Source organism: Pelodiscus sinensis, chromosome 25 (genome assembly GCF_049634645.1).
Source record: "Pelodiscus sinensis isolate JC-2024 chromosome 25, ASM4963464v1, whole genome shotgun sequence".
Lineage (NCBI taxonomy): Eukaryota > Metazoa > Chordata > Testudines > Trionychidae > Pelodiscus > Pelodiscus sinensis.
The window spans coordinates 18,965,817-18,989,183 of record NC_134735.1 but is presented as its reverse complement, the minus strand read 5'-3'; the positions used below and the strand labels follow the sequence as shown (position 1 = coordinate 18,989,183).

The 23,367-nt window shown below is 47.5% G+C and overlaps 2 protein-coding genes and 1 long non-coding RNA gene across 3 annotated transcripts; all 3 read right to left on the bottom strand.

The window, feature by feature from the left end:
• Positions 1-1,092: 1,092 nt before the first annotated feature.
• On the bottom strand, positions 1,093-7,117 carry LOC142819925 (maestro heat-like repeat-containing protein family member 1). The gene is made up of 4 exons (XM_075908839.1): positions 6,999-7,117; positions 4,678-4,780; positions 3,640-3,705; positions 1,093-1,545 (listed from the first exon to the last, which is right to left on the bottom strand). Exons 1-4 carry the CDS (start codon positions 7,017-7,019, stop codon positions 1,472-1,474), a joined length of 264 nt encoding a protein of 87 aa, XP_075764954.1. The 5' UTR covers positions 7,020-7,117; the 3' UTR covers positions 1,093-1,471.
• A 1,027-nt stretch (positions 7,118-8,144) lies between these two features.
• On the bottom strand, positions 8,145-15,526 carry LOC142819880 (protein maestro-like). The gene is made up of 4 exons (XM_075908526.1): positions 15,435-15,526; positions 10,388-10,534; positions 9,206-9,388; positions 8,145-8,321 (listed from the first exon to the last, which is right to left on the bottom strand). Exons 2-4 carry the CDS (start codon positions 10,529-10,531, stop codon positions 8,145-8,147), a joined length of 504 nt encoding a protein of 167 aa, XP_075764641.1. The 5' UTR covers positions 10,532-10,534; positions 15,435-15,526.
• A 4,451-nt stretch (positions 15,527-19,977) lies between these two features.
• On the bottom strand, positions 19,978-22,400 carry LOC142819970 (uncharacterized). The gene is made up of 3 exons (XR_012897669.1): positions 22,254-22,400; positions 20,609-20,771; positions 19,978-20,165 (listed from the first exon to the last, which is right to left on the bottom strand). It is a non-coding gene; the product is annotated as an uncharacterized LOC142819970 (long non-coding RNA).
• Between the last annotated feature and the right edge of the window lie 967 nt (positions 22,401-23,367).

Below are 23,367 nucleotides of genomic sequence, written 5' to 3'. Positions count from 1 at the left end.
ATAGGTAAATGAAAGATCGAAGTTGGGGCATCATGGGGTTAGGAAACCGGGATTTTGAAAACTTTAAAAAAAAAATGACCAGAGCGTCTTACATTATTTCTTTCTGGCAATCTTTTGACAGCTTGATGATGCCTTTCTAGCTGACCGTCAGACCCGGGACAGCATTGCATCGGACGAGGAAGACGAACCGGGCCCACCTTGTTTTTGCTCAACACTGATACAAAGCATTGACGAGAACGCCAAGGATGATTCTGGTGTATCCAATAGCAGAGGGGGCAAAGGGCCCCTTTTCGCCTCTCCCTTGTCCTCGGAACTGTTGCTGATGTGGCGCTTTCTTCTCATGTGGTGGAAGGCCCTCGTCACCAAAACAAACTCCAAACTCCTGGTGGGGGTGGTGAAGGAGTCCGTGTTTCCGCTCAGCGTTTGCACGCTCTCTGAAACACGCGCTCTTGGAACAAGATGGCCTCTTTAGTGTGGCGCTAGAACTTATGGGGAAGTGCTATGCTCTGATTGACAGAGGGTGTCACGGGAAGCTCTTAGAGGGGTCACACGACCAGCTTCCGGTCTGGTCAACGGGTCCCAGAACAGCACCCCCCGAATGGTGAAAGCGATTTGTGGGGTGGTCCTACAGGGAAAAAAACCCTCCTGATTGGTAGAGGGAGGCAGGGTGAGTTCTTAGAGGGGTCACACAACCCACTGCTGGGCGGGTCATCCGGTCCCGGAACTGCCCCCCGATTGGTCAAAGCAGTTCACGAGGCGGTCCTACAGGGAAAAAACCCCTCCTGATTGGTGGAGGGAGGTGGGGCGAGTTCTTAGAGGGGTCACATGACCCACTTCTGGGCGGGTCATCCGGTCCCGGAATTGCCCCTCCATTGGTCAAAGCGGTTCGCGGGGCGATCCTACGGGGAAAGCCCTTCCTGATTGGTAGAGGGAGGCGGGGCAAGTCCTTAGAGGGGTCACATGACACCCCTTACTTCCGGTCACCTGCCCCTCTTGACCCCGGATGTATTACCCCCAAGGGCGGGACTTCCGGTGGCAGGGGACGGGCCTAATGGGGGTCACATGACATCCTTTTTAACTTCCGGTCACCTGTCCCTCTCGACCCGGATGTACTACCCTCCAGGGGCGGGACTGCCGGTGACAAGGGAGAAGGGACTTCCGGGGAGTCGGGGGGGTGGGGACTTCCGGATTCAGGGGGCGGGGCTAATGTTTGATTGATGGTAGGGCCCTTATACTACTCCCTTACCCCATGGAGAGCTAGCAGATATAGCGTTCAGTCACTGTAGCTGGCCGCATACCACCCATGTCTCGCTTCCCACCCAAGTATATGAGGTGCAAGCTGGAAACAGAAGCTGGCACAGACAGAGCACATTGTCCTCCAGCAATCCCCAGTGAAGCAATGGATGTGACAAGGTAGCAGGAGCTCTTTGTTCTATTTGTCTGTGCTTCATTCCCCGAGCACTCATCCAGGTCAGATGTCTCTTAGGACCTGAGTTGCCACCAGCTGGACAATGGGACTTGGGTCATTCTGTAGGACCTGGAGAGCTGGAATTACAGAGAATATGACTCACTTTTCATATAGTCACCTATGCCTGCAGTAGCTGGAGATTTAGTACCAGTGAGTACCAAGCTACAGAAGCTCTCTGTACAAACAAAGCTTTAGGTTCCTCCATTGGGATCCTTCCAAGCTCCAAACTGAGATGGAGGAGGGGGGAGAGGGGAGACCCTGACCCTACCAGAAACTCATCCAATTGGAAGGTGCTCCATTGACTCAATAGCTTCTGCTTTTAAGTTATTTTACATCTCCTGACAGAAATAAATCTGATGGTGTGGAGTTTGGGGTAGCAAAAAGTGGCTCCCAGGGAGCCGATGGAGCCCAAAGAGTGGATCACACAGGTTGGGAAGAGGCATTGCCAGGATAGCCAGGAGATGCACTGACTTATATCACACTGGCTGCAGTTTCCTCCAGGTACGTCTACACCGCAAAGTTAATTCAAAATAACAGCTGTTATTTTGAATTAACTTTAATAGCATCTATACATGCAAACCGCTATTTCGAAATTAATTCGAAATAGCAGAGCGCTTAATTCAAATTTGGTAAACCTCATTCTACGAGGAGTAACACCAAATTTGAAATAGCTATTTCAAATTAAGTGCTGTGTAGACAATTAATTCAAAATAGGGGGCCTCCAGCCCTTCCCAGGGAGCCCTGGTGGCCACTCTGGGCACAACCAGGAAAACTTACTCTCCTCTCCCCCTGGCCCCAGAGCCATTAAAGGGATAGACCCTGGCCCGTGCCAGATCCAAGCCTACCAGCCAAGAGCCAGCAGTGGCCACCGGGGCCCCTGAGCCAGTAGCCACAAAACGTGAGCCAGCAAGGCACTGGCAGCCAACCCTCCACTGCTCCTCAGGAGCAGTCTGCCAGCACCCAGGAGCCTGACAGGGGCTGGAGAAGGCGGGTGCCTTCCTGGTCCAGGGTGGAGATCATGGACCTTATTCAGGTTTGGGAGGGATGCCCCAGCATCCATGATCTCCGCACTAGACAGAGGAACACGGCCGCCAATGGCAGGATAGCTGCCAGCCTGGCCACCAAAGGCCACATGCGAACCCAGGAGCAGGTTTGCAGACAATCAAGTTGGTGCGGTGAGACCCCCAACCTTGGGCCCTGATCTTCCCTTCTCCTTTCTTCCCTTTGCTTCTCCCTTCCAACTTCCTCCTCCCAGGTTTCACCCTCCCCTCTCCCACCCACTCTATTCCTCTCTCCCACCTCCTTTTCCCAGTCTCCCCAGAGGTTCACCCTGTTGTTCAATAAACCCAGTTTCTATTTTTGAACATACATGTCTTTTATTTGACATCAGGAAGGGAGGCTAGGGAGGAGTAAGTAGATGGACGTGAGGGAGGAATGGGGCACGAGCCCCCGGTGGGGAGGACCGGGGTGGCTCTGAGGGCTCCTCGGGGTGGACACTCTCCTGCAGGGCCTCCTGGATCCTGACAGCCCCCCGATGGACTCCCCGGACGGTAGCCTGCAGCAAGTGCAGCTGGGCTGATGGCAACAACCCTACGAGACGCACCGGTGTGCCCAGGGGCAGCTCTGGCTCCATGTGGCCGAGTGCTGTGGTGTCCCGAGTGCAGGCACTCAGGGCACTCCAAGACAGGACTGCTTTGCTGTCCCTCATCGGGGTAGACAAGCGAGCGGGGAACCCTGAGAACTGTCTGTTCGGGGTGGGGGTAGGGTCCCGTGAAGCACGGAGCTCAGTTAGCCTGAGGCAGCAGCCCCACACACTATGTCCTAACCTGATGCCCTGCCAGCACTGGTTCCGGCCAGCCTGAACTTCGGTTCAGGGTCCACTCAGTGTGGACGCGCTATTTCAAAATAACAAAATGCTATTTTGAAATAGGTTTTGTGTATAGATGCATAATTCGAATTAGCTTATTTCAAATTAACTATTTCGAATTAAGTTAACTTGAATTAACGCTGTAGTGTAGACGTACCTCTTTCAGAGCAGACTAAAGCTGAATCTGTCCTTTGATGTGTGGCTGATGCACTTCACACCTGTGGTATCAGTTACTGCTTGCTTGTCAGCTAAATTTCTTTATAACTCACTAATGAATGGGATTTCACCTGTATTTGTTACTTACAGGTCAACAGATGTTCCATGTCCAGCCATTTCATATTCTTGGTGTCCGTATGTTCCAGGATGATGCCTAAATAAGCAGTGTAAAATAAACATCAATAAAAAACCTTCTCTTGTTAAGTGCAAGGTGATAACATTGGCCCTTTGGCTTCTATTGTGGGTCTACGGTGAGTTGTAGGCAAGAAAATACTAGAAAAGTTTAGCGTCCACACTGAAGAGAATAAGAGAAAAAAATTAAGAATGTTTACATAAAACCTCATTTGCTTTAAACAATCTATGTTCCTCTTGCCACTGCTGTCAGTTATTGGAGATATACTAGGATAGTGTATTAATCTAGTGGTGTGAACAAAGGGCTGGGGCCAGGAATAAGTGCGTACTAAGCAAGGATCTCACATGGATAAATTAATTAGGCCACAATGCTTGCCTGGCTTGCATGGGTGTGCTAAGGAAAGGATGGCACAGGGCCAAAGGGGAGGAATCTAGTGCTTCCTGGGCAAGGCAATCAGGAACCTGCAACAGCAGGCACTGTGTGGCGGTGGCCTGCCTACCTCCCAGTGATGAAGCACCAGTAAGGAACAGTGAACAACACTGAGCTTAGGTCTATAGTTTGAGTCCACACTAACTCTGACTACTAAAAATAGAGTGCAGGTCAGATGACAGAAGCAGTCGGAGGAGCTAGCCACCTTGAGAACAGACTTTTGGGTTTGGATGGGATCATCCTTGGAATAGTTAACCCCTCCTGCTACTCCTGCCACAGCTACTCTATTTTTAGCACACTAGTTTGATCGGAGAATAAACATACCCTACGTGACAGTGTGCCAGCCTCTGCTACTAAATGACTGCGCCATCTCAAAGCATTCAATTGCAAATTACAAATTCCTCCTAACACCACACTGGAGAAGTAGGAGAACATTAACATCTCCATTTATGCATGAGAAGTCACAGCACGGAGAGATTAATAGTAGCTCAGTGCTGCACACAGGGACTTTTTCTGTCTACCTCAAAGGGAATACCAAAAGGGACATGGCACACTTTCTCTCACCAGCTAACTTGGCTGCAGCTGCCCGGATCTCTTCCCAGCTGCTGCGGAAGTATCTGATGGTGGTTTTGTAAAAGTTCTCCAGTAGCTCAGCCTTCTCTTTGGCCTAGAGAAAATCAGGGACACATGAGCTCTCTCTGGCTAGAAATGCCCTTTGACTGCCAACACATGCCTTTACAAACCACAAGTAAACAGTCTGTGTTCCTCTTGCCACTGCTGTCAGTTATTGGACTCACTCAGACTTTTTTTTTTAATTTAAACAAGTAAATAGAAGAAAGGACAGGAGGCTGTGTAGAAGTGGGGAAAGTGGGAATCTAGGGCAGATTTACATTCCTCTCACCCTCAGTCCTGTATCCCACTCTAATAGGGTACGTCTACACTACAACGTTAATTCGAACTAACTTAGTTCGAATTACTTAATTCGAACTAAGCTAATTCAAACTAACGGATCTAGACTAAAAAACTAGTTCGAATTAGCATTTTACTAATTCGAACTAGCACGTCCACATTAAGTGGACCCTGAACCGGGCTTAAGGATGGCCGGAAGCAGTGCCGGCAGGGCATCAGAGGAGGACTTAGAGCGTGGAGATGCTGTCTCAGGCTAGCCGAGGGCTGTGCTTAAAGGGTCCCAACCCCCACCCCGGACAGACAGTTCTCAGGGGTGCCCCGCTTGCAAAGCAGTCTTGGCTTGGAGTGCCCGGAGTACCCACACTGGGCACATCACAGCACTTGGCCATCAGACCGGCTGCACTTGCCGCAGCCTGCCATCTGGGGAGATGGGGCAATTGGGGGGCTGCAGGAGAGCTTCCACCCCAAAAGCCCGCAGAGCCAGCCCAGTCCTCCCCATCGGGGGCGCGTACCCCATTCCTCCCTCAACTCCTTCCCCTTACCCTTCCCTAGCCCCTCTTCTTGATGTACAAAATAAAGGACAATTGTGTTCAAAAATGGAATCTGTCTTTATTGAACAAAACTGGGGGAGACTGGGAAAAGGGGGTGGGAGAGGGGAAGAGAGAGGGTGGCAGAGGGGAGGGCAACTAAAATGATCAGGGGTTGGGAACAGGTCTCATATGAAGAGAGGCTAAAGAGACTGGGACTGTTCAGCTTAGAAAAGAGGAGACGGAGGGGGGACAGGATAGAGGTCTCTAAAACCAGGAGTTGGGTGGAGAGGGTGCATACAGAAAAGTTCTTCATTAGTTCCCATAAAGAAGGACTAGAGGACACCAAAGGAAAGGAATGGGTAACAGGCTTCAAACTAGTAACAGAAAGTTGTTCTTCACAAAGCACAGAGTCAACCTGTGGAACTCCTTGCTGCAGGAGGCTGTGAAGGCTACAACTAGAACAGAGTTTAAAGGGAAGTGAGATCAAGCCATGGAGGTTGGGTCCATGGAGTGGTATTAGCCAGGGGGTAGGAGAGGTGTCCCTGCCCAAAGTTTGTGGAAGGCTGGAGAGGGATGGCACGAGACAAATGGCTTGGTCACTGTCTTCGGTCCATCCCCTCCAGGGTCCCTAGGGTTGGCCGCTGTCGGCAGACAGGCTACGGGATAGATGAACCTTTGGTCTGACCCAGGATGGCCATTGTATGCTCAGGGCTCAGGGTCGTGGGGTCTCAGTGGACCACCTTGATTTTCATGCACTCCTGCTCCTGGGTGGCCAGGCTGGCAGCTCTCCTGCCCTAGCCGGCCACCTTCCTGTGCCTAGTGTGGAGATCGTGGACGAGGTCCACGATGTCCGCACTAGCCCAGGAGGGAGCCCGCCTTTTGCGGTCCCGGGCAAGCTCCCAGGAACCGCCAGCCTGGTCCCGGGAAGAGGGGGAGGGCTGGGGGGCATCGGGTGGGTGGCTCGATCCGCACCAGGTGCAGGGTCTGCTGGCTGGGTGCTGGCAGGCTTGCACCTGGCACGGGCACCGTAGCCATCCCGTGCCCCTTTAAGGGGTCCGGGGCCGGGAGGGGGGCATAGAGTTTCCCTGGTGTTGGCCGGAGTGGCCACCAGGGAAACCTGGGGAGGGCTAGCCTCCCACTAGTTCGCATTAAGAGGCTACACACCCCTTAATTCGAACTAGTAAATTTGAACTAGGCTTAATCCTCGTGGAATGAGGATTACCTAGTTCGAACTAAGCGCTCCGCTAGTTCGAATTAAATTCAAACTAACGGAGCGCTAGTGTAGCGCCTATGAAAGTTAGTTCGAACTAACGTCCGTTAGTTCAAACTAACTTTGTAGCGTAGACATACCCATAGATACTTACATTGCCCATCACACATTCCCCCTGCTTCTACATCACAAGCCTATGCTGTCAATAATCTCATATAATTCTATAGGTCACTCACAAGGTGTCTGCAGATATCCATCTGGAGCTCCTCAGGGTTCAGCTCGGTTCTGCAACTAAGATGCTCATTAAGTATAGTTTGGAGCCTCTTCAGTCCCAAAAATGGGGCACAGAGATGAAATGTAGCTCTGCACTCCTGAAAAAGAGGGTTGCACCATTGAATTGTTCCATAACACGTATTGTGCTCATTCAAATGGAACTCATGTCCTTGACTGCTCATCTACCCCAAGAATAAAAGGGATTCCCCTGAAGTAATAGACAGAAAATATGCCAGCATGACTTTAATAGGGGGAAAGGGATTCTACTTCTGGAGTATTGCATCCAATTCTGGGCACCCCATTACTTAAAACATGTTGATACATTGGAGAAAGTCCAACGGAGGGCAACAAAAATGATTAGGAGGCTGGAACACATGATTTACAAGGAGAGGCTGAGGGATTTGGGATTATTTAGTCTTCAGAAGAGAAGAGTGAGGGGAGCTTTGATAGAAGGCTTTAACTACCTGAAGGGGGATTTCAAAGAGGATGGAGAGAGGCTGTTCTCAGTGGTACTAGATGACTGAATGAGGAGCAATGGTCTCAAGTTACAGTGGGGGAGGTCTAGGTTGGATATTCGGAAAAACTATTTTACTAGGAAGGTGGTGAAGCACTGGAATGGGTTACCTAGGGAGGCAACGGAACCTCTAAATCTAGAGTTTTCAAGTCCTAGCTTGACAAAGCCCTGGCTGGGATTGTTTAGTTGTGGCTGGTCCTGTTTTGGGCAGGAGGTTGGACTCAGTGACCTCCTGAGGTCTCCTCCAAACCTATGGTTCTATGATTTTATAATACTGAAAACTGGAGATAGCAGCAATGTTTTTTCAGAACAGATGTAGCTATGAAAGCTGCTTCACTAGGCATAGCTGTGATCTTTCCTCTGTTGTGGGGAGGCAGGAACGTGGGGTGCAGAGATAGGCAGGAATGAACTCTTGGGATCAGACCCATGACCTATCCTGAACTCCAGTGAGATAACCCTGGCTGCTAAGGACCAGCCTGTCTGGGATTGACTCAAAAGGAGGGCAATGAACTGAGGGAAGAATTTAGGTCTCCACTGCAGGAAGGAATAGCAGAGCTCCCCTGGCAACAGGAGGAAGATTCTTTTTGCTTAGTATTTAAGTCACTGTCATTCTTACCATTGAAACTTCAGGGCTTGGATCTTGCAGGTGCAACAGAAGCGTGACCCAGCTCTGTCTAACCTGCTTGGCAAAATAGTCCTTCCATTTTCTCTTTGCAGAGCCGGCCAGGATACCAAACAGGACAAAGGCCAATGCACGAAGAGTGTTGTCCTTCTATAGCCAAGAAAGCCACACAGGTTGGTAACGAAGAGATAACCACATCATGTATCTAGCACAGCTGTCTCTTCTACATTAGAGTAGAGTGATTCCAACTACAGAAGTTTAGAAGAACTGGAATTAATCACGTTTGGGCCAAATGTGTTGATTCTTCAAAATACTTTGAAGACAGTTCAATTTTGACAAAATTCTTCCAGAAGCCAAGTAGGGGTACTTGGTCAGCTTCTTGGTGACCCATCTAGCAGGCTAACTGAGATCTTGGGCTTCCTGGCCCTCACCTTCAGAACAGCCTGTCTGGCAGGCTGACAAGGAGCCAGGAAATGTGCACCCTGGCACCTCTAATTCCCAGTGTTTCCAGGTTCCCTGTCTCCAGCATAGTCTGCCAGTAGACTGCCCTCAGGCAAGGCTCCCAGTAGAGCTGGGTTGAGAATAGTATTACTGTTTCACAAAGAGATTTGAAATTTGGGCTGGGGGGTGTGTCCCCCAAATAGGAACAAAACCAAAATTTGAAATCTCAAACTTCTCTGCAAAATGGAATAATTTCAACCAGGTGACATAAAAATCGTATGGAGCAGGCCCAAAACAGTCTATTACACCCTGTATGCCCATTTTCCTTGTTATGCAGCTACCTAATCTAGTATTCATACTTCCTTTGCCATTCTCATTGGAAATAAAGATGAACAGAAGGGTGAGACTGAAGGAGCAGGGATGGCATCCTCATTTTCTTAATTCTCTGCTCCGCCATAAAACACATCTCTTCCCTAAGGCCTAAAATCACTTCATTCTGACATGAACAATGCCCAGTGAGGACACATCATGCATTGTAAATGGAGCCTCATCAATGTCAGCTGAACTGGGGTTGAAGGCTTCTGTTCACGTACATTATCGAAGTACTTCCGGATCTCTATGGTGAGGTCTCTGAAGGAAGAACCTATGTCCTTCCCTTTCAGCTCCTTCAGGACTTTGGCCAGTGCCTTCATGCATTCGACAATGATTTCAAAACTGAAAGTCTCTTCTAAAGTCCTGATCAGTGTCTCCAGAAGAAACTTCTTGTACTTTTTCACCTGTTCAGACATATGACATTAAAAAACACTTTCCACTAACCACATTTCTAATATGTTTTTTTAGCAATTATGAAGCAGTGGGAATTTCATCTGCCCCCTAGTGACCTATAGCTATATTTTACATCAGGTACTAGCTACAATAAGCCAAACTCTGTGCCATATTACACCTATGTAATCCTATTAGATTTCTAATTACTTAGATTTGAAGGCCAAAAGGGACCATTGTGACCTCCTTCACAACACAGAACCTCCCCAAAATAATGTCTGTTTGACTAGAGTACCTCTTTTAGAAAAACAGCCCATCTTGTTTTTAAAGTTGCTACTGATAGAGAACCCACCACAACCCTTGGTAAATGGTTCCAATGATTAAAATTACCATTAAAATGTATGCCTTACTAGCAGTCTGAATTAGTTTAGCTTCATTCCTCCCCCCCCCCCCCCATTGAATCTAAAGGCACATTTTCTAGTCCTTTGAAAATTCTTGTGACTCTTCTCCAATTTATCAGCATCCTTCTTGAATTGCAGGCATGATCCTGACATAGTATTCTAGCAGTTCTCACACCAGTGCCATAAGCAGAGGTAAAATAACTTCTTTATTCTTATTCAGAATCCCTCTGTCTATGCCTCCGAGGATCACCTCAGCTCTTTTGGTCACAGCTTTGTACTGGGCGCTTACGTTCAGCTGATTATCTATCATGATTTGAGTTTTTTAGTGTCTCTGTTTCCTGGAATAGAATCTCTCTCATCTTGGAAGTATGGCCTACACTCTTCATTCCTAGGAGTATACATTTACATATGATCATATTAAGTACATATTGTTTCCTTATGCCCAGCTTACCAAGGGAACCAACCTGCTGTGTATTGACTGCAAAGAGGTTCCAGGGGTATGAGAGAGCAGAAGTTGGCCTAGTGCATTGTGCATGGCCTCTGTAAATCCTGAGCAATTGTTTCCTTTAGTTTCTCTAGTTATGCTGCATTGTATTCAGTATTCTATCTTACCTTCTCAGGTGCCCCATAGACTACATTTCCCAGGCCTCTTACAGCCATTCGACGGACAATCCAGTTATTGTCCTCTAACCTTTCTTCTAAGATGTGTAAGACAGACTTAAGCAACCTCTTCTCCCTGAGTATGGGATCAGTCATTAGCTGAAAGAAAATCAACATGTCCATTAGCTCTAATATGTTCATTAAGATAGCGAATATAATTTGAGGAGACACGTAATACACTGTAATTTATTATTCTATACGAATGAGTACTGTGTTAAAAACATGGATTTTTCCTTTTAGGCACTATAATGGGTGATTGCTCATCCCTTGAGAGCCTCTCAGTGACTGCATTTGATACCACAGTCCTTTTCTCGCCCAGGTGCATCCTGCCAGTCGATCTTAGTGAGTCTTCCATGGCTCAGCCCTCTGGCCAAGTCCCAAAGTCCAAACAAATGCCTTTTAGGTCCTGTTGCCCTCACTAGGGTCTTCAGCCCCAACTCTGGACCCTTTATATTCTGTTCTTTGTTCAACCTCTCCATAAGCCCTGTCCCCTTGGGTGTGTCTAGACTACATGCCTCCTTCGACGGAGGCATGTAGATTAGCCAGATCGGAAGAGGGAAATGAAGCCGCGATTAAAATAATCGCGGCTTCATTTAAATTTAAATGGCTGCCCCGATCTGCCGATCAGCTGTTTGTCGGCAGATCGGGGGAGTCTGGACGCGATGCCCCGACAAAGAAGCCTTTCTTCATCGACACAGGTAAGCCTCGTGAAACCAGGCTTACCTGTGTCGATGAAGAAAGGCTTCTTTGTCGGGGCATCGCGTCCAGACTCCCCCGATCTGCCGACAAACAGCTGATCGGCAGATCGGGGCAGCCATTTAAATTTAAATGAAGCCGCGATTATTTTAATCGCAGCTTCATTTCCCTCTTCCGATGTGGCTAATCTACATGCCTCCGTCGAAGGAGGCATGTAGTCTAGACACACCCCTTCATCGGGTTTATGCCACTGGGGAACCTGGGCCTGCCCACTACTCTTGGTTCCAACCTAGAAATAGCAGCGAGTCATTGCTTCATTTCAGTTCATTGCTACTTTTTCCTTGGGTTCTTCCTATGGGGCCACTTTCAGTTTCTCCCTCAAATTATATGTTTAAGGCTCGTAAGGACTCTCTCTCTGCAAATTCAGCTTCAGAAAATGCTGCCTGAAATAAACCCCTGTGAATTGGTTTGGCCAGAGAATAGCATCCTTTCTTGGCCCTCCACTTCCTGAAAGAAACTGACCTAATAAAGCCCTGTAGCTCCATATATCTGAGCCAGCTGGGCTCTGATTGGCAGCTTTCATGAGGCCTCTCTAGGCAGACCTTGAAAACCCACGTTTGTGACTCCTTTCCTAGGTGGGGTGTAGAAAGATTTTGGGGCACAAACAGATTCCTAGAACCACCAGATGAGCCTCTAAAATAGCGACTTAGCGTAAATGTGAAATATGACACAGACGTTATAGCAAGGCTGTGGAGAGGGAGGATGCTCCAGTAGTTAGCAGCCTAGGACTTAGGAGGTTCCAGTTCAATTTCCTGCACCCTCAAAGACTTCCTAGATGATGTTGGGCAAGTCACTTAGGCCTTCTGTGCATCAGTTTCCTCTTTGCAAAATGGGACTAATAGTGTTTCCCTGCCTCACAGGGGTATTGTAGGGATACATACTTTTAAAGAGTTTTGAGGCACTCAGATACTACATTATCATTTTGAAGTACTCAGATAATACAAGTTTCTAAAAGGATGTTTTAAGGAAGATGGAGAAAAATTGTTCTCCTTGGCCTCTAAGGATAGGATAAGAAGCAATGAGCTTAAATTACATCAAGGGAGGTTTAGGTTGGACAGCAGGAAAAACGTCCTGCCTGTCAGGGTGGTTAAACCCTGCAATAAATTGCCTCAGGAGGTTGTGGAATCTGCATCACTAGAAATATTTAAGAGCAGGTTAGACAAACACCTGTCAGGGATGATCTAGACTGTGCTTGGTCCTGCCGTGATGGCTGGGGATGGGACTCGAAGACCTCTCAAGATCCCTTCCAGTTCGAATGTTCTATGAATCTATTATTCTACATTAATGAGAATCTAAGATAGATGTTAATGTATTTGTATGTTGCTTATTTTATAGTATTAGGACACTAGATTCATTTAGAAGATTTGCTGAGCTAGACCAAAATCAGGAGCTGTTGGTTAGTATTAGCCCTAGGAATTGTCAGAAAAGGTCTAGTAACTCAAATTCTATGGCTACATCTACATTGGCATGATTTTGCGCAAAAGCAGCTGCCTGTCTACACTGGCGGGGAGTTCTTGCGCAAGAACACTGACATTCTAATGTCTAAAATCAGTGCTTCTTGCGCAAAAACTATGATGCTCCCGCTCAGGAAAAAGCCCTCCTGTGCAACTGTTCTTGCGCAAGAGGCCAGTGTAGACAGGCCACATTAATTTCTTGTGCAAGAAAGCCCAATGGCTTTCTTGCGCAAGAGAGCGTCTACACTGGCACGGATGATTTTGCACAAAAGCGCCTCTTAGCGCAACAGCACATGCCAGTGTAGACGCTCTCTTGCGCAAATATTCTAACGCAAAAACTCTCGCGTTAAAAGTATGGGTATGTCTACACTACAAAGTTAATTCGAACTAACAGCCGTTAGTTCGAATTAACTTTAATAGCGGCTATACATACAAACTGCTAGTTCGAATTTAAATCGAACTAGCGGAGCGCTTAATTTGAACTAGGTAAACCTCATTCTACGAGGAGTAACGCCTCGTTCGAATTAAGTAGTTCAAATTAAGGGCTGTGTAGCCACTTAATTCGAACTAGTTGGAGGCTAACCCTAATCAGGTTGCCCTGATGGCCACTCTGGGCCAAACCAGGGAAACTTTTCTGCCCCTCTCCCAGCCCCAGAGCCCTTAAAGGGGCACGGTTTGGCTACAGTGCCTGTGCCAGTGGCAAGCCTGCCAGCACCCAGCCAGCAGACCCTGCACCTGGCATGGCATGAGCCAGCCACCCGCTGCCACCCAGCCCTCCGCCTCTTCCCAGGACCAGGTTGGCGGCTCCTAGGAGCCTGCCCAGGGCCACAAGAGGCAGGCGCCCGCGTGGTCTAGTGCGGAGATCGTGGACATTATCGAGGTTTGGGGGGGGAGGCCTCCAGCGTCCACGACCTCCACACTAGGCACAGGAATGCAGCCGTCTAGGGCAGGATAGCTGCCAGCCTGGCCACCAAAGGCCACATCCAAATCCAGGAGCAGGTTTGCATGAAAATCAAGTTGTTCCAGTGAGACCCCCGACCCTGAGCCCTGCGCTTAGAACATAAGAACATAAGAATGGCCGTACTGGGTCAGACCAAAGGTCCATCTAGTCCAGTAGCCTGTCTGCCGACAGCGGCCAACACCAGGTACCCCAGAGGGGATGGACCGAAGACAATGACCAAGCGATTTGTCTCGTGCCATCCATCTTCAGCCTTCCACAAACAGAGGCCAGGGACACCATTCCTACCCCCTGGCTAATAGCACTCCACGGACCCAACCTCCATGAATTTATCTAACTTCTCTTTAAACTCTGTTATAGTTCTAGGCTTCACATCCTCCAGTGGCAAGGAGTTCCACAGGTTGACTATAAGAAGAACTTTGTGTGAAGAAGAACTTTCTTTTATTAGTTTTAAACCTGATGTCCATTCATTTCATTTGGTGTCCTCTAGTCCTTATATTATGGGAACTAATGAAGAACTTTTCTTTATGCACCCTCTCCACACCACTCATGATTTTATAGACCTCTATCATATCCCCCCTCAGTCTCCTCTTTTCTAAGCTGAAAAGTCCCAGTCTCTTTAGCCTCTCTTCATATGGGACCTGTTCCAAACCCCTAATCATTGTACTTGCCCTTTTCTGAACCCTTTCCAAGGCCATATCTTTTTTGAGGTGAGAAGACCACATCTGTACACAGTTCTGAAGATATGGCGTACCATAGGTTTATACTTCCCCTCCTCCTTCTTCCCCTGGCTTCCCCCTTCCAGCTCCCTCCTCCCAGGTTTCCACCTCCCCTCTCCCACCCTCTTTCTTCCCCTCTCCCACCTCCTTTTCCCAGTCCCCCAGAGGTTAACTCACCCCCCCCACCCCCAGTTTTGTTAAATAAAGAGAGTTTCTATTTTTGAACACGTGTCCTTTATTTTTTACATCAGGAAGAGGGGGCTCGGGAAGGGTAAGTGGAAGGAGGTGAGGGAGGAATGGGGCACGAGCCCCCGATGGGGAGGACTGGGGTGGCTCTGCGGGCTCCTCGGGGTGGAAGCTTTCCTGTAGGGCCTCCTGGATCCTGACAGCCCCCTGATTGACCTCCCCCAGATGGCAGCCTGCGGCAAGTGCAGCCGGGCTGATGGTCGAGTGCTGTAATGTGCCGAGTGTGGGCATTCAGGGCACTCCAAGACAGGACTGCTTTGCTGTCCCCATCGAGTTAGACAAGCAAGCGGGGAATCCTGAGAACTGTCTGTCCAGGGTGGGGGTCGGGTCCTTTTAAGCACAGCCCTCGGCTAGCCTGAGGAAGCAGCTCCACACCTTAAGTCCTAACCTGATGCCCTGATGGCACTGGTTCTGGCCAGCCTTGACTTCGGTTCAGGGTCCACTCAATGTGGACATGCTATTTCGAATTAGCAAAATGCTAATTCGAATTAGTTTTTAGGTCTAGATGCACTCATTTGAATTAGCTTATTTCGAATTAACTAATTCGAATTAAGTTAAATTGAATTAGTGCTGTAGGTTAGACATACCTTATTTGCGCAAAATCTTGCCAATGTAGACGTAGCCTATCTATATCTTTCTCACTCTCTCTTAACCAGCAACTAGAATAGGCAGCTAGGCCAGGCTAGTATAGACCCCAAAAATAACAAAGAGAAAATGATTAAGAAAGGTGTAATGAAGTTCCTTGTGAGATTTCCTTACAAAGGACACATTCTACTATCTAAAATGAATTCCTATGAAGTGAACTGTACAACTCCTCAGAGAAAGGTAAACAACAGATAACAGCCTAATGGTGGAACTGCTCATACCTGAGCAAAGAAAGCTGTGCTGGTGACTCGCTGATTTTCTGATGGGGAATTTACCCAGGGGAGGAGGCTCTGTATGATCTCCAATGTTATTAGTCCAGATCTTTGCAGAACACTGGAAGACAAAAGGAACCACTTATGGGGCAGACTGTGCACTTCAAAAGCTTAGCTGCTATGACCATACAACCTAAAACCTACGCATGGAAGCTCTGTGTTTCTCACCCAGGACACCCCGCACAAAGCTATACCTGAAAGTTCCCTGTCAGTCACTCTATTTGTTGCCGATCCCTGAGGATGAAATGCTGTCTCCTAGATCTCTTACCTCACCAGCAAACACACCCCCTCGTGGTGAGTCTGCGGATTTTCAAGAAGCATCCAAGTTCTCTGCTTCCAGAGTGTTCTTATCAGCTTCTCATTCACAGCCTTGAGAAGCACAGCCTCTAATGCTTCAATAGAAAGCCTGGGGGAAAAGAGGCACAGAACTGTAGTAACCAATAGAAAGGCACAGCCTAAGCAGTCAGGAAACCCCAGTTACTTGTCAGGGCTGTTGTTCATTGACAGTTCATCCATTGACAGTATCCTGGGGACCACTGTTTTTGGAAGGACTTAATTCCAGGAGGTATTTCAGTCTCATACATCTCATATTACTAGTGTTGCTATGGACAACATTTTGCAGTCACTTTCTCCTATCTGCAAGGCGTATGGGCACTAGCACAGTACAGTAATATGGAAAATATTCACAATCAGACCCCAAAAGCTGGGACACAGAGAGATTAGTGATCACTAATGGATATTTTGGGGCCCTATGTCCAGCGAGATGTGACAGGGTGCTGAGAGCTTGTACTTGGGGTCAGCACTCTGGTAACTACTAGTACTAATTAGCTTCCCCAGAGAAAGCCTAATTGGATAGAAATGTACCTGATTGCCTGGCTAGAGTGGGGCTATAGAATCAACAAACCTATTATCCCATTAATAAGGAATCTGCCTAAAGGGACACACAGAGGAGTGTTTGAGGGAAACAGAGAGCAAAAGAGACAAATGCTAGGAGAGCCTTTCAAAGGGAGTTCTCTGAATGGAAACACTTTCCCTCCATCTGGAGGAGGGACTAGAAAGCTGAGATATAATGTAACGGTGCTATGCATGGACAGGCGGATTAAAACACTGCACATAGTCTACACATCGGTATGTACAGACAAGAAAGTCTCAACACGGGCAACGACTCCTCCGAAGTTTGGAGAGTTTTATGACAGGAAATGGAAACCAGCCACAGAAGGTAGCGTTCTGCAAAGTGGGGCCTGAAAATAACCCTGATGTAGTTTTGGCTACCCTTAAAAGAGCAGCAGGTGGACCTGCGAGACACAGAGCAATGTGTGCCCTTCAACTGACACCACACAGCAGTGCGGATGGGAGGAGCTGCTGGTGCAGGACACTGGTTCCCAGGCATGACAGGGCCATGCGCCTCTCTGTTGGTCACAATGGCTCTTGGGAGCAGAGCCCTGTGGATGTGCAGAACCCAATGTCTATCTGCAGATCTCCGTGTCCAGGAGTAGATGTTTGTATTCGCGCAGGGCTCTAACCATTTTTTGCCTGTATTCTAACTCATTATCACTGACATCTCTGTTCTTTGATAATATACCAGTTCTTGTTTTCCCTATAAATACATCTAAGTGTTGTATGTTTTCCAGAGCTGAGTTCTAAAGTATAAGTGTAAGCAGGGGCTGAACTACTGCTTGCAATCAGCCAGCGAAAAGGAGAGACTACACCACATTTTGGGGGTGGGCATGCTCACTCAAATTGTTTAGCCCTGTAAGATAATTAACTGTTGATATGTAAATACAGGCCTGTCTGATAATTAACTGCTTCATGCTGGGATGGGGAAGGAATCTGGGGTGTGGTTATATAAATCCAATTCAGCCAGGGCTCATGGAGGACTGGTTGTCAGAATGGAATGTGATGTATTGTAACTAATTTGGCTGTTGTGGGGTCACAAACCATGCTACCCCTAAATGTAGGAACTGTAAAATATGACACCAGTGCTTGCAGGAGAGACACCATCATTGGTGGGTCATCATCAGGGGTCTCAGATAAACAAGCCTCCCCCTTCCAGAGCTGAGTGAACTGAGTTGGGGACAAAGGGCTTGAGCCAGCCTGCTTCATGCCTGCCAGGTGTCAGCTGTAAGGCTGGTTCAACCTGTCTCTCTCCTTCCCCCCCCCCCCCCCCCCCCGCCTTCTAAGGGTAGACCTAAAGCAGACTCCATTAGGAGTCTTTTTGTTATTCCAGTGGAAGCTGGAATCTTTTTGCCAGCCTAGGTGGTAGCTAAAGAGTTGAAATCACTAAGAGCTGAAGTCACTGGTTTGGCCTGGAGCCAGACCCATTGCGGACAGCAGAGGGGCTGGTGGGAGAGACCAGAGGGTGGCCAGCAGGGCAGCTGGAGAGGAGCAGTGGCAGGCAGCCAGCAGAGCGGCTGGTGGAGCAGCAGACCACAAGAGCAGCACGAAGGTGGCATGGCCTCAGGCTCAATGGGTGGAGTCATCAGGGTGATGTGTCTGGGACTGTACTGACAGAGCTGTAAGTGGGGCGTTTGAAGTGGGGTATGGAGAAAGTTTGGGTAGGTGAATGGGACCCTTACATTGTTGGACTAGTGAGCCTGAGGGGCAAAGGACATTGCTCAATCCATTTGAGCTGGGATGGTTACTCGTGGGTTGGTTATGAACTCTGGCTGTGGTATTTTCCCAAGCTAATGCCATGTGACCTCTCTCTCTCTCTCTTTCATTAAAAGTTTCTTTTCTACACTCAGACTCTGTGCTTGCAAGTGGGGAAGCATTGCCTCTCAGAGGCGTCCAGAGGTGTGTGAATTTCCCAAGCTACTGAGTGGGGGCTCAAGACTGTTGTGTGTGAGATGGATGAAAAGGGAGTGTGTTTGTGTGTGTGTGTGGGGGGGGGTATTTATTGTGTGCTGAGCTTGTGTTTCTCTGTTTGGTTTAGTTTGGTGTTTGTCTGTTTGTTTGTTTGTTTGTTTGTTTGTTTGTTTGTTTGTTTGTTTGAAGGAGCTTCTAAAAGGTTTGAAATCTAGAAGCCTATGTTAATTGGCTGAGCCTCAGTCGGGGGAGGGGCTACCAGAGCTATATAAGCCTGTGAGTCCGCGAACAGGGAGCTTGGAGAGGGACTTTGGAGTGGGAGTTTAGAGGGCACTAGTGACTTCTGATCTTCTTTAAACCTAACTTTTATAATAATCTATATTCCAGAGATTTAATAAGCCCAGTTTTTACTTAAATTTATTCATAAAAAAATGGAGACAGAAGCCCAGCAGCAGAGTGGGGGCTATCCTGTTTATTACGTCGAGTGTAACATGTATGATTACCTGCCCTGTGGGCGAGTGGCGTATGTGTGCACCTGTTGCAAGGAGCTCCTGGCCCTCAGAGACCGAGTTCGGGCTTTGGAGGCCAGGGTGGCTGAACTGGAGGAGCTAACAGAGGTAGAGAGCTATGTTGATGAGACTTTCCAGGACACTGTAGTACTGTCCCACCTCCAGTCTGAGAGTCCCAGTGCTCTTAAGGAGGATGAAAGTCTCAAGGGAACAGAGAATTCAATGGGAGCAGAGGGAAACCATCCCGTAGTTGGGACCCTCCTTCCCGAGGATGTTGCGGTATCCTCTCGCACCAACGATACCTCTGAGGGGGAGGGAATGCCAGATGTTAGGAAGAGGCAGGTGTTAGTAGTGGGTGATTCGATCGTTAGAAACATAGATAGTTGGGTTTGTGATGACCAGGAGAACTGTATGGTCACTTGACTGCCTGGTGCAAAGGTTGCAGATCTCTCGAGGTATCTAGATAGACTTATGTCTAGTGCTGGGGAGGAGCCGGTGGTCGTGGTACATGTAGGTATCAATGACATAGGGAAGGGTAGGAGAGATGTCCTGGAGGCCAAATTTAGGTTGCTAGGAAAGAGACTGAAATCCAGGACCTCTATGGTGGCATTCTTGGAAATGCTTCCAGTTCCACGCACAGGACCAGGTAGGCAGGCAAAGCTTCAGAGTCTCAATGCATGGATGAGACGATGGTGTAGGGAAGAGGGGTTTGGATTTATCAGGAACTGGGGACACTTTTGGGAGAGGGGGAGCCTATACAGGAAGGATGGGCTCCACCTAAACCAGGGTGGAACCAGACTACTGGCACTAAACATTAAAAGGCCGTAGAGCAGTTTTTAAACTAAGAGATGGGGGAACGCTGATTGGTGCGGAGATGCACGTACATCGCAGGGAGACTTCTCTTAGAGGAGAATCCGTTGATAGAGATTCTCTAAGCTGTAGTCAGAAAGAGAGGACAAAGAGACTGAGGCCTGAGGAGGCCTAGATAGTAGTGTTTGTGTTGCCAGAGCTTGGTGGTTTCAGGGAACTGACCTATAGCAAGCACAAACAAGACTTTCTCATATTAAAAGCAGGTGATGGTAAGGTGCCTCATAACCCTGAGAACTCCTGGGGAGTGTCACCCAAATGGACTGGGATTCTCTTTGTTTTGCTCCCTTTCTTCTAATTACCTGCAAGGGTTGCCCTCACATAGTTGTTGTCCTTTTCTGAATAACCTCCTTCGGCTGCTCATCCTGGGCAAAGGCATCTTTTGTCTTAGGGTTTGGCTGATCTGCTGCAGGAGAACAGTAAACAACTCCGGGAACAGCTCCTGCACAGTTTTGCTCAGCTGCAATGCTGACACCACTTCAAAGATGGCACATGTTGCCTGAAAGGAGAGCATGGTAAAAGAAGAGGTCTCTTCCTAACACTATCACACTCTCTCCCCTTCTGATACCTGCTGGACTAAATTCTCACTCCTGTCACTAACTTGATGAATGACCGAGAGCAATTCACTCCATGTGTGCCTTAGCGTCCCATATCTGTAAAAATGTGTACGACCTATCAAGGCATGTTGTGAGTTGTACAAAACATCTGCAAAGCACTGTAAGAAATCTGATTCAAAGACTTTCTAATTGCCAGATAGTATTAAGTGAATCAGCCACATACTCTAAATCTGCCATCTGTTGTTCCACAGAAAGCACAGCTGGAATCCAGGAAACAGGACTTCAGAAAAGAAGTGCCCATATGACAATATTATACCACTCATCTAGCTTTCCATCAGCATGTTTGTCACAAGGCAGAGAAATACATGTCTGTCGTCTAACTTACTGTGAGAGGTTCAGCAGCTGCTAAATGCAGGTCAGTTTTTGTCTCTGAGGTCATCCTTCCTTCTTGGCTTGTTGGAGTCTTTATTTTTTCTATTAGGACCTTCAGGACTTGAGGGGCGAGCAAGGGATCTGTCCCCAGAGATCTCCACAGCTCAGTGGTGTCACTGCAATTTAACATAAGTTATATGTGACCCCTGGAGACTTTTGTGGCTCTGACTATATGCATCATATTCAAGTAAAGAACACATTTTCTCCTTGACTATGATCAGGGCTCACCAACCGCGCTGTCCGGCGAACTGTGCATGCACAGATCGTTCTGCGCATGCACAGGTCGCCCGAACCCGGCTCTTCCAGGTTACAATCTACACGCCATGGGTGAGTAGATTGTATTATTTGTCAAGCCCTGCCTATGATGAGCAAGTTCAGAGTGCTGTCCTCCTTATATGGTCCTCATGTTTTACATATTGAGTTTCTAGTTACAGAACTAAGTTAAGTTACATTTCAGGTTACATTTCTACAGTGCATGACTATTTTGGGATCCTGGAGGTATCCCGAAATAGCTACCCCACATTTACACAAGCAGCCCGTTATTTTGAAATATTTTTCAAAATAATGGGCACACTATTTTGCCATCCCAAGAAACTTTGTTGCATGAGGGATAAGGGATGGCTTGAAATAGCGCATTATTTCGACATTTGGTGCTGTGTAGAAGCGCCACATTTCAAAATAGGCTATGCAAAATATGATACGCAATTTGCGGAGTGCAAATTGTGCATCTTATTTCAAGTTTAGGGTGCTGTATAGACACAACCCTAGTCTTACTGCACCATAACCATTAATGCTAGACTTCAGAAGGAAAGGACACAGAGCTCTAATCACAGTTCCTGTTTTCCTACTTCTCAGTAGATATGGAATCATGATCTTCCTACTAACTGGATGTACAACTACGAGAACAAATATTTGTGGCTAGCCCATGACCTCTTCACAAATGGCATTCCCTGGCCTCTATTTGCCAGAATGGGCATGTTCTGTTCACTCCCTATGGGGCACCTGGCATTGGCCACTGTCTGAAGACAGGATCCTGGGCTAGATGGACATTTGGTCTGACCCACTACAGCCGTTCTTATGTTCTTAGATTCCAGCACTGATGACTGATAATTCAGCTAGGGATGTTTGAATGAAATGATAGATATGCTTACCGCCCTGTCTTTAAGTACCAAGAATGACAACTCCATTCCAGCAGCCATACCCTTGCTGATACCAAAAGCCTGGTACCCTATCCTTGCTAATCAGCCAGGAATTTGGATTTGAAGCTTTCATGCTACCAGAAAACGAACAGTCACTGGCAATTTCCAGGGTGATGTTAGTTCAGGGGTCTGGAGAAGCAAAAATCCACTCCAGTGATGCCAGTAAAGGGAAGTCTTTAGGATGCCAAAGCAACTATTAATTAATGGAAACAGAATGACACTTAATTTCTCCCTGCACCCACCTTGACATGGTCTTGGACCTTTCTGCAGAAAGACCCAAGCTATTAACCTTTAGGAATTATCTCAAACTGTCTGTGGCTTAAATGAAGCCTTACATCTTCCAGTGAAGCCGTGGGATCCATGGTTACCAAAATGAACACTGTAAGGAGCAGTATATACCTGTCCATCGGCAGACGTTTGATGAGGAGGCTGAAGATCACTGCCTCTAGGTGATGGTGAGCTAGAATGGACACTGACTCCACCAGGAACTGCCTCAAGCTACCCTGCTTGATGGTAGGCATATGAAGATATATTCTACTCAGGATATCTGGCACCTGGACAGAATAAAACCAGAAAAAATGTCCCTTTTCCATTCTCTCCATTCATTCTGCAGAACCAAAACGTTTATTTAGTCGTTCAGCAATTTGCTGTTCTTGTAGAAAATCCTCCCTTCAAAAAACAAGTATTTAGACATGGCTGCATAGATTTAACCCACAAAAATTATACATATCTCTGCCCATACCTGGCTGCAACACCGGGTTAAGACATGCTGAGGCCCGAAGCTATGTCAAGTTAAAGAGGCCTCATTGCATTTCCAAAAAAAACCATGTATTATTCTAACAGAAAGGAAAATGAAAATAGAAATAATAAAGTTATCTATCTATCTATCTATCTATCTATCTATCTATCTATCTATCTATCTATCTATACATAGGCAAAGAGGCAAGTAAAAACTAGCAATTTTGGGGTATTTTTAGAGACCCCTCATTATCTGAGGCCCTAAGATATAGTTCACTTAGCTTGTCTCTTGGGGCCGGATATTCTCTTTTTGCATTTTACTCGGAGTCTAATTTTTCCAAGCCTTTCATGGCTGGAAACTGTGACAACAAGATAGACAAATAATCAAGCATCTTCCTTTTCACTTGGGGTACGGTTACACTAGCTCGTTAGTTCGAGCTAGGTAGTGTAATGAGGGCAAGCAGAGTTGCAAATGAAGCCCAGGATTTAAATATCCTGGGCTTCATTTGCATGTTCCTGGGTGCTGCCATTTTAAAATCCCCCTTAATCCGAACACCGTGCCCGCGGCTACATGCGGCACGGAGTAGGTAGTTCTAATTAAAGATCCTAATTCCATGAGGAGTAACGGTAGTTCGAATTAGGATCTTTAATTTGAACTACCTAGTCCATGCCGCATGTAGCCGCGGGCACAGAGTTCGGACTAAGGGGGATTTAAAAATGGTGGCGCCAGGGAACATGCAAATGAAGCCCGGGATATTTAAATCTCGGGCTTCAT

What these genes read in the sequence shown, in the direction of transcription:
- LOC142819880 (XM_075908526.1), bottom strand. Translation starts at nt 10,531, where the DNA reads ATGACTGATCCCATACTCAGGGAGAAGAGGTTGCTTAAGTCTGTCTTA. An exon ending in TCTATGGGGCACCTGAGAAG is followed by an intron (nt 9,389 to 10,387) that starts GTAAGATAGAAT and finishes ATGTCTGAACAG; the next exon opens with GTGAAAAAGTACAAGAAGTT. An exon ending in TCCGGAAGTACTTCGATAAT is followed by an intron (nt 8,322 to 9,205) that starts GTACGTGAACAG and finishes TCTTGGCTATAG; the next exon opens with AAGGACAACACTCTTCGTGC.
- LOC142819925 (XM_075908839.1), bottom strand. Translation starts at nt 7,019, where the DNA reads ATGGATATCTGCAGACACCTT. An exon ending in TGGATATCTGCAGACACCTT is followed by an intron (nt 4,781 to 6,998) that starts GTGAGTGACCTA and finishes GATTTTCTCTAG; the next exon opens with GCCAAAGAGAAGGCTGAGCT. An exon ending in CATGGAACATCTGTTGACCT is followed by an intron (nt 1,546 to 3,639) that starts GTAAGTAACAAA and finishes CTGTAATTCCAG; the next exon opens with CTCTCCAGGTCCTACAGAAT.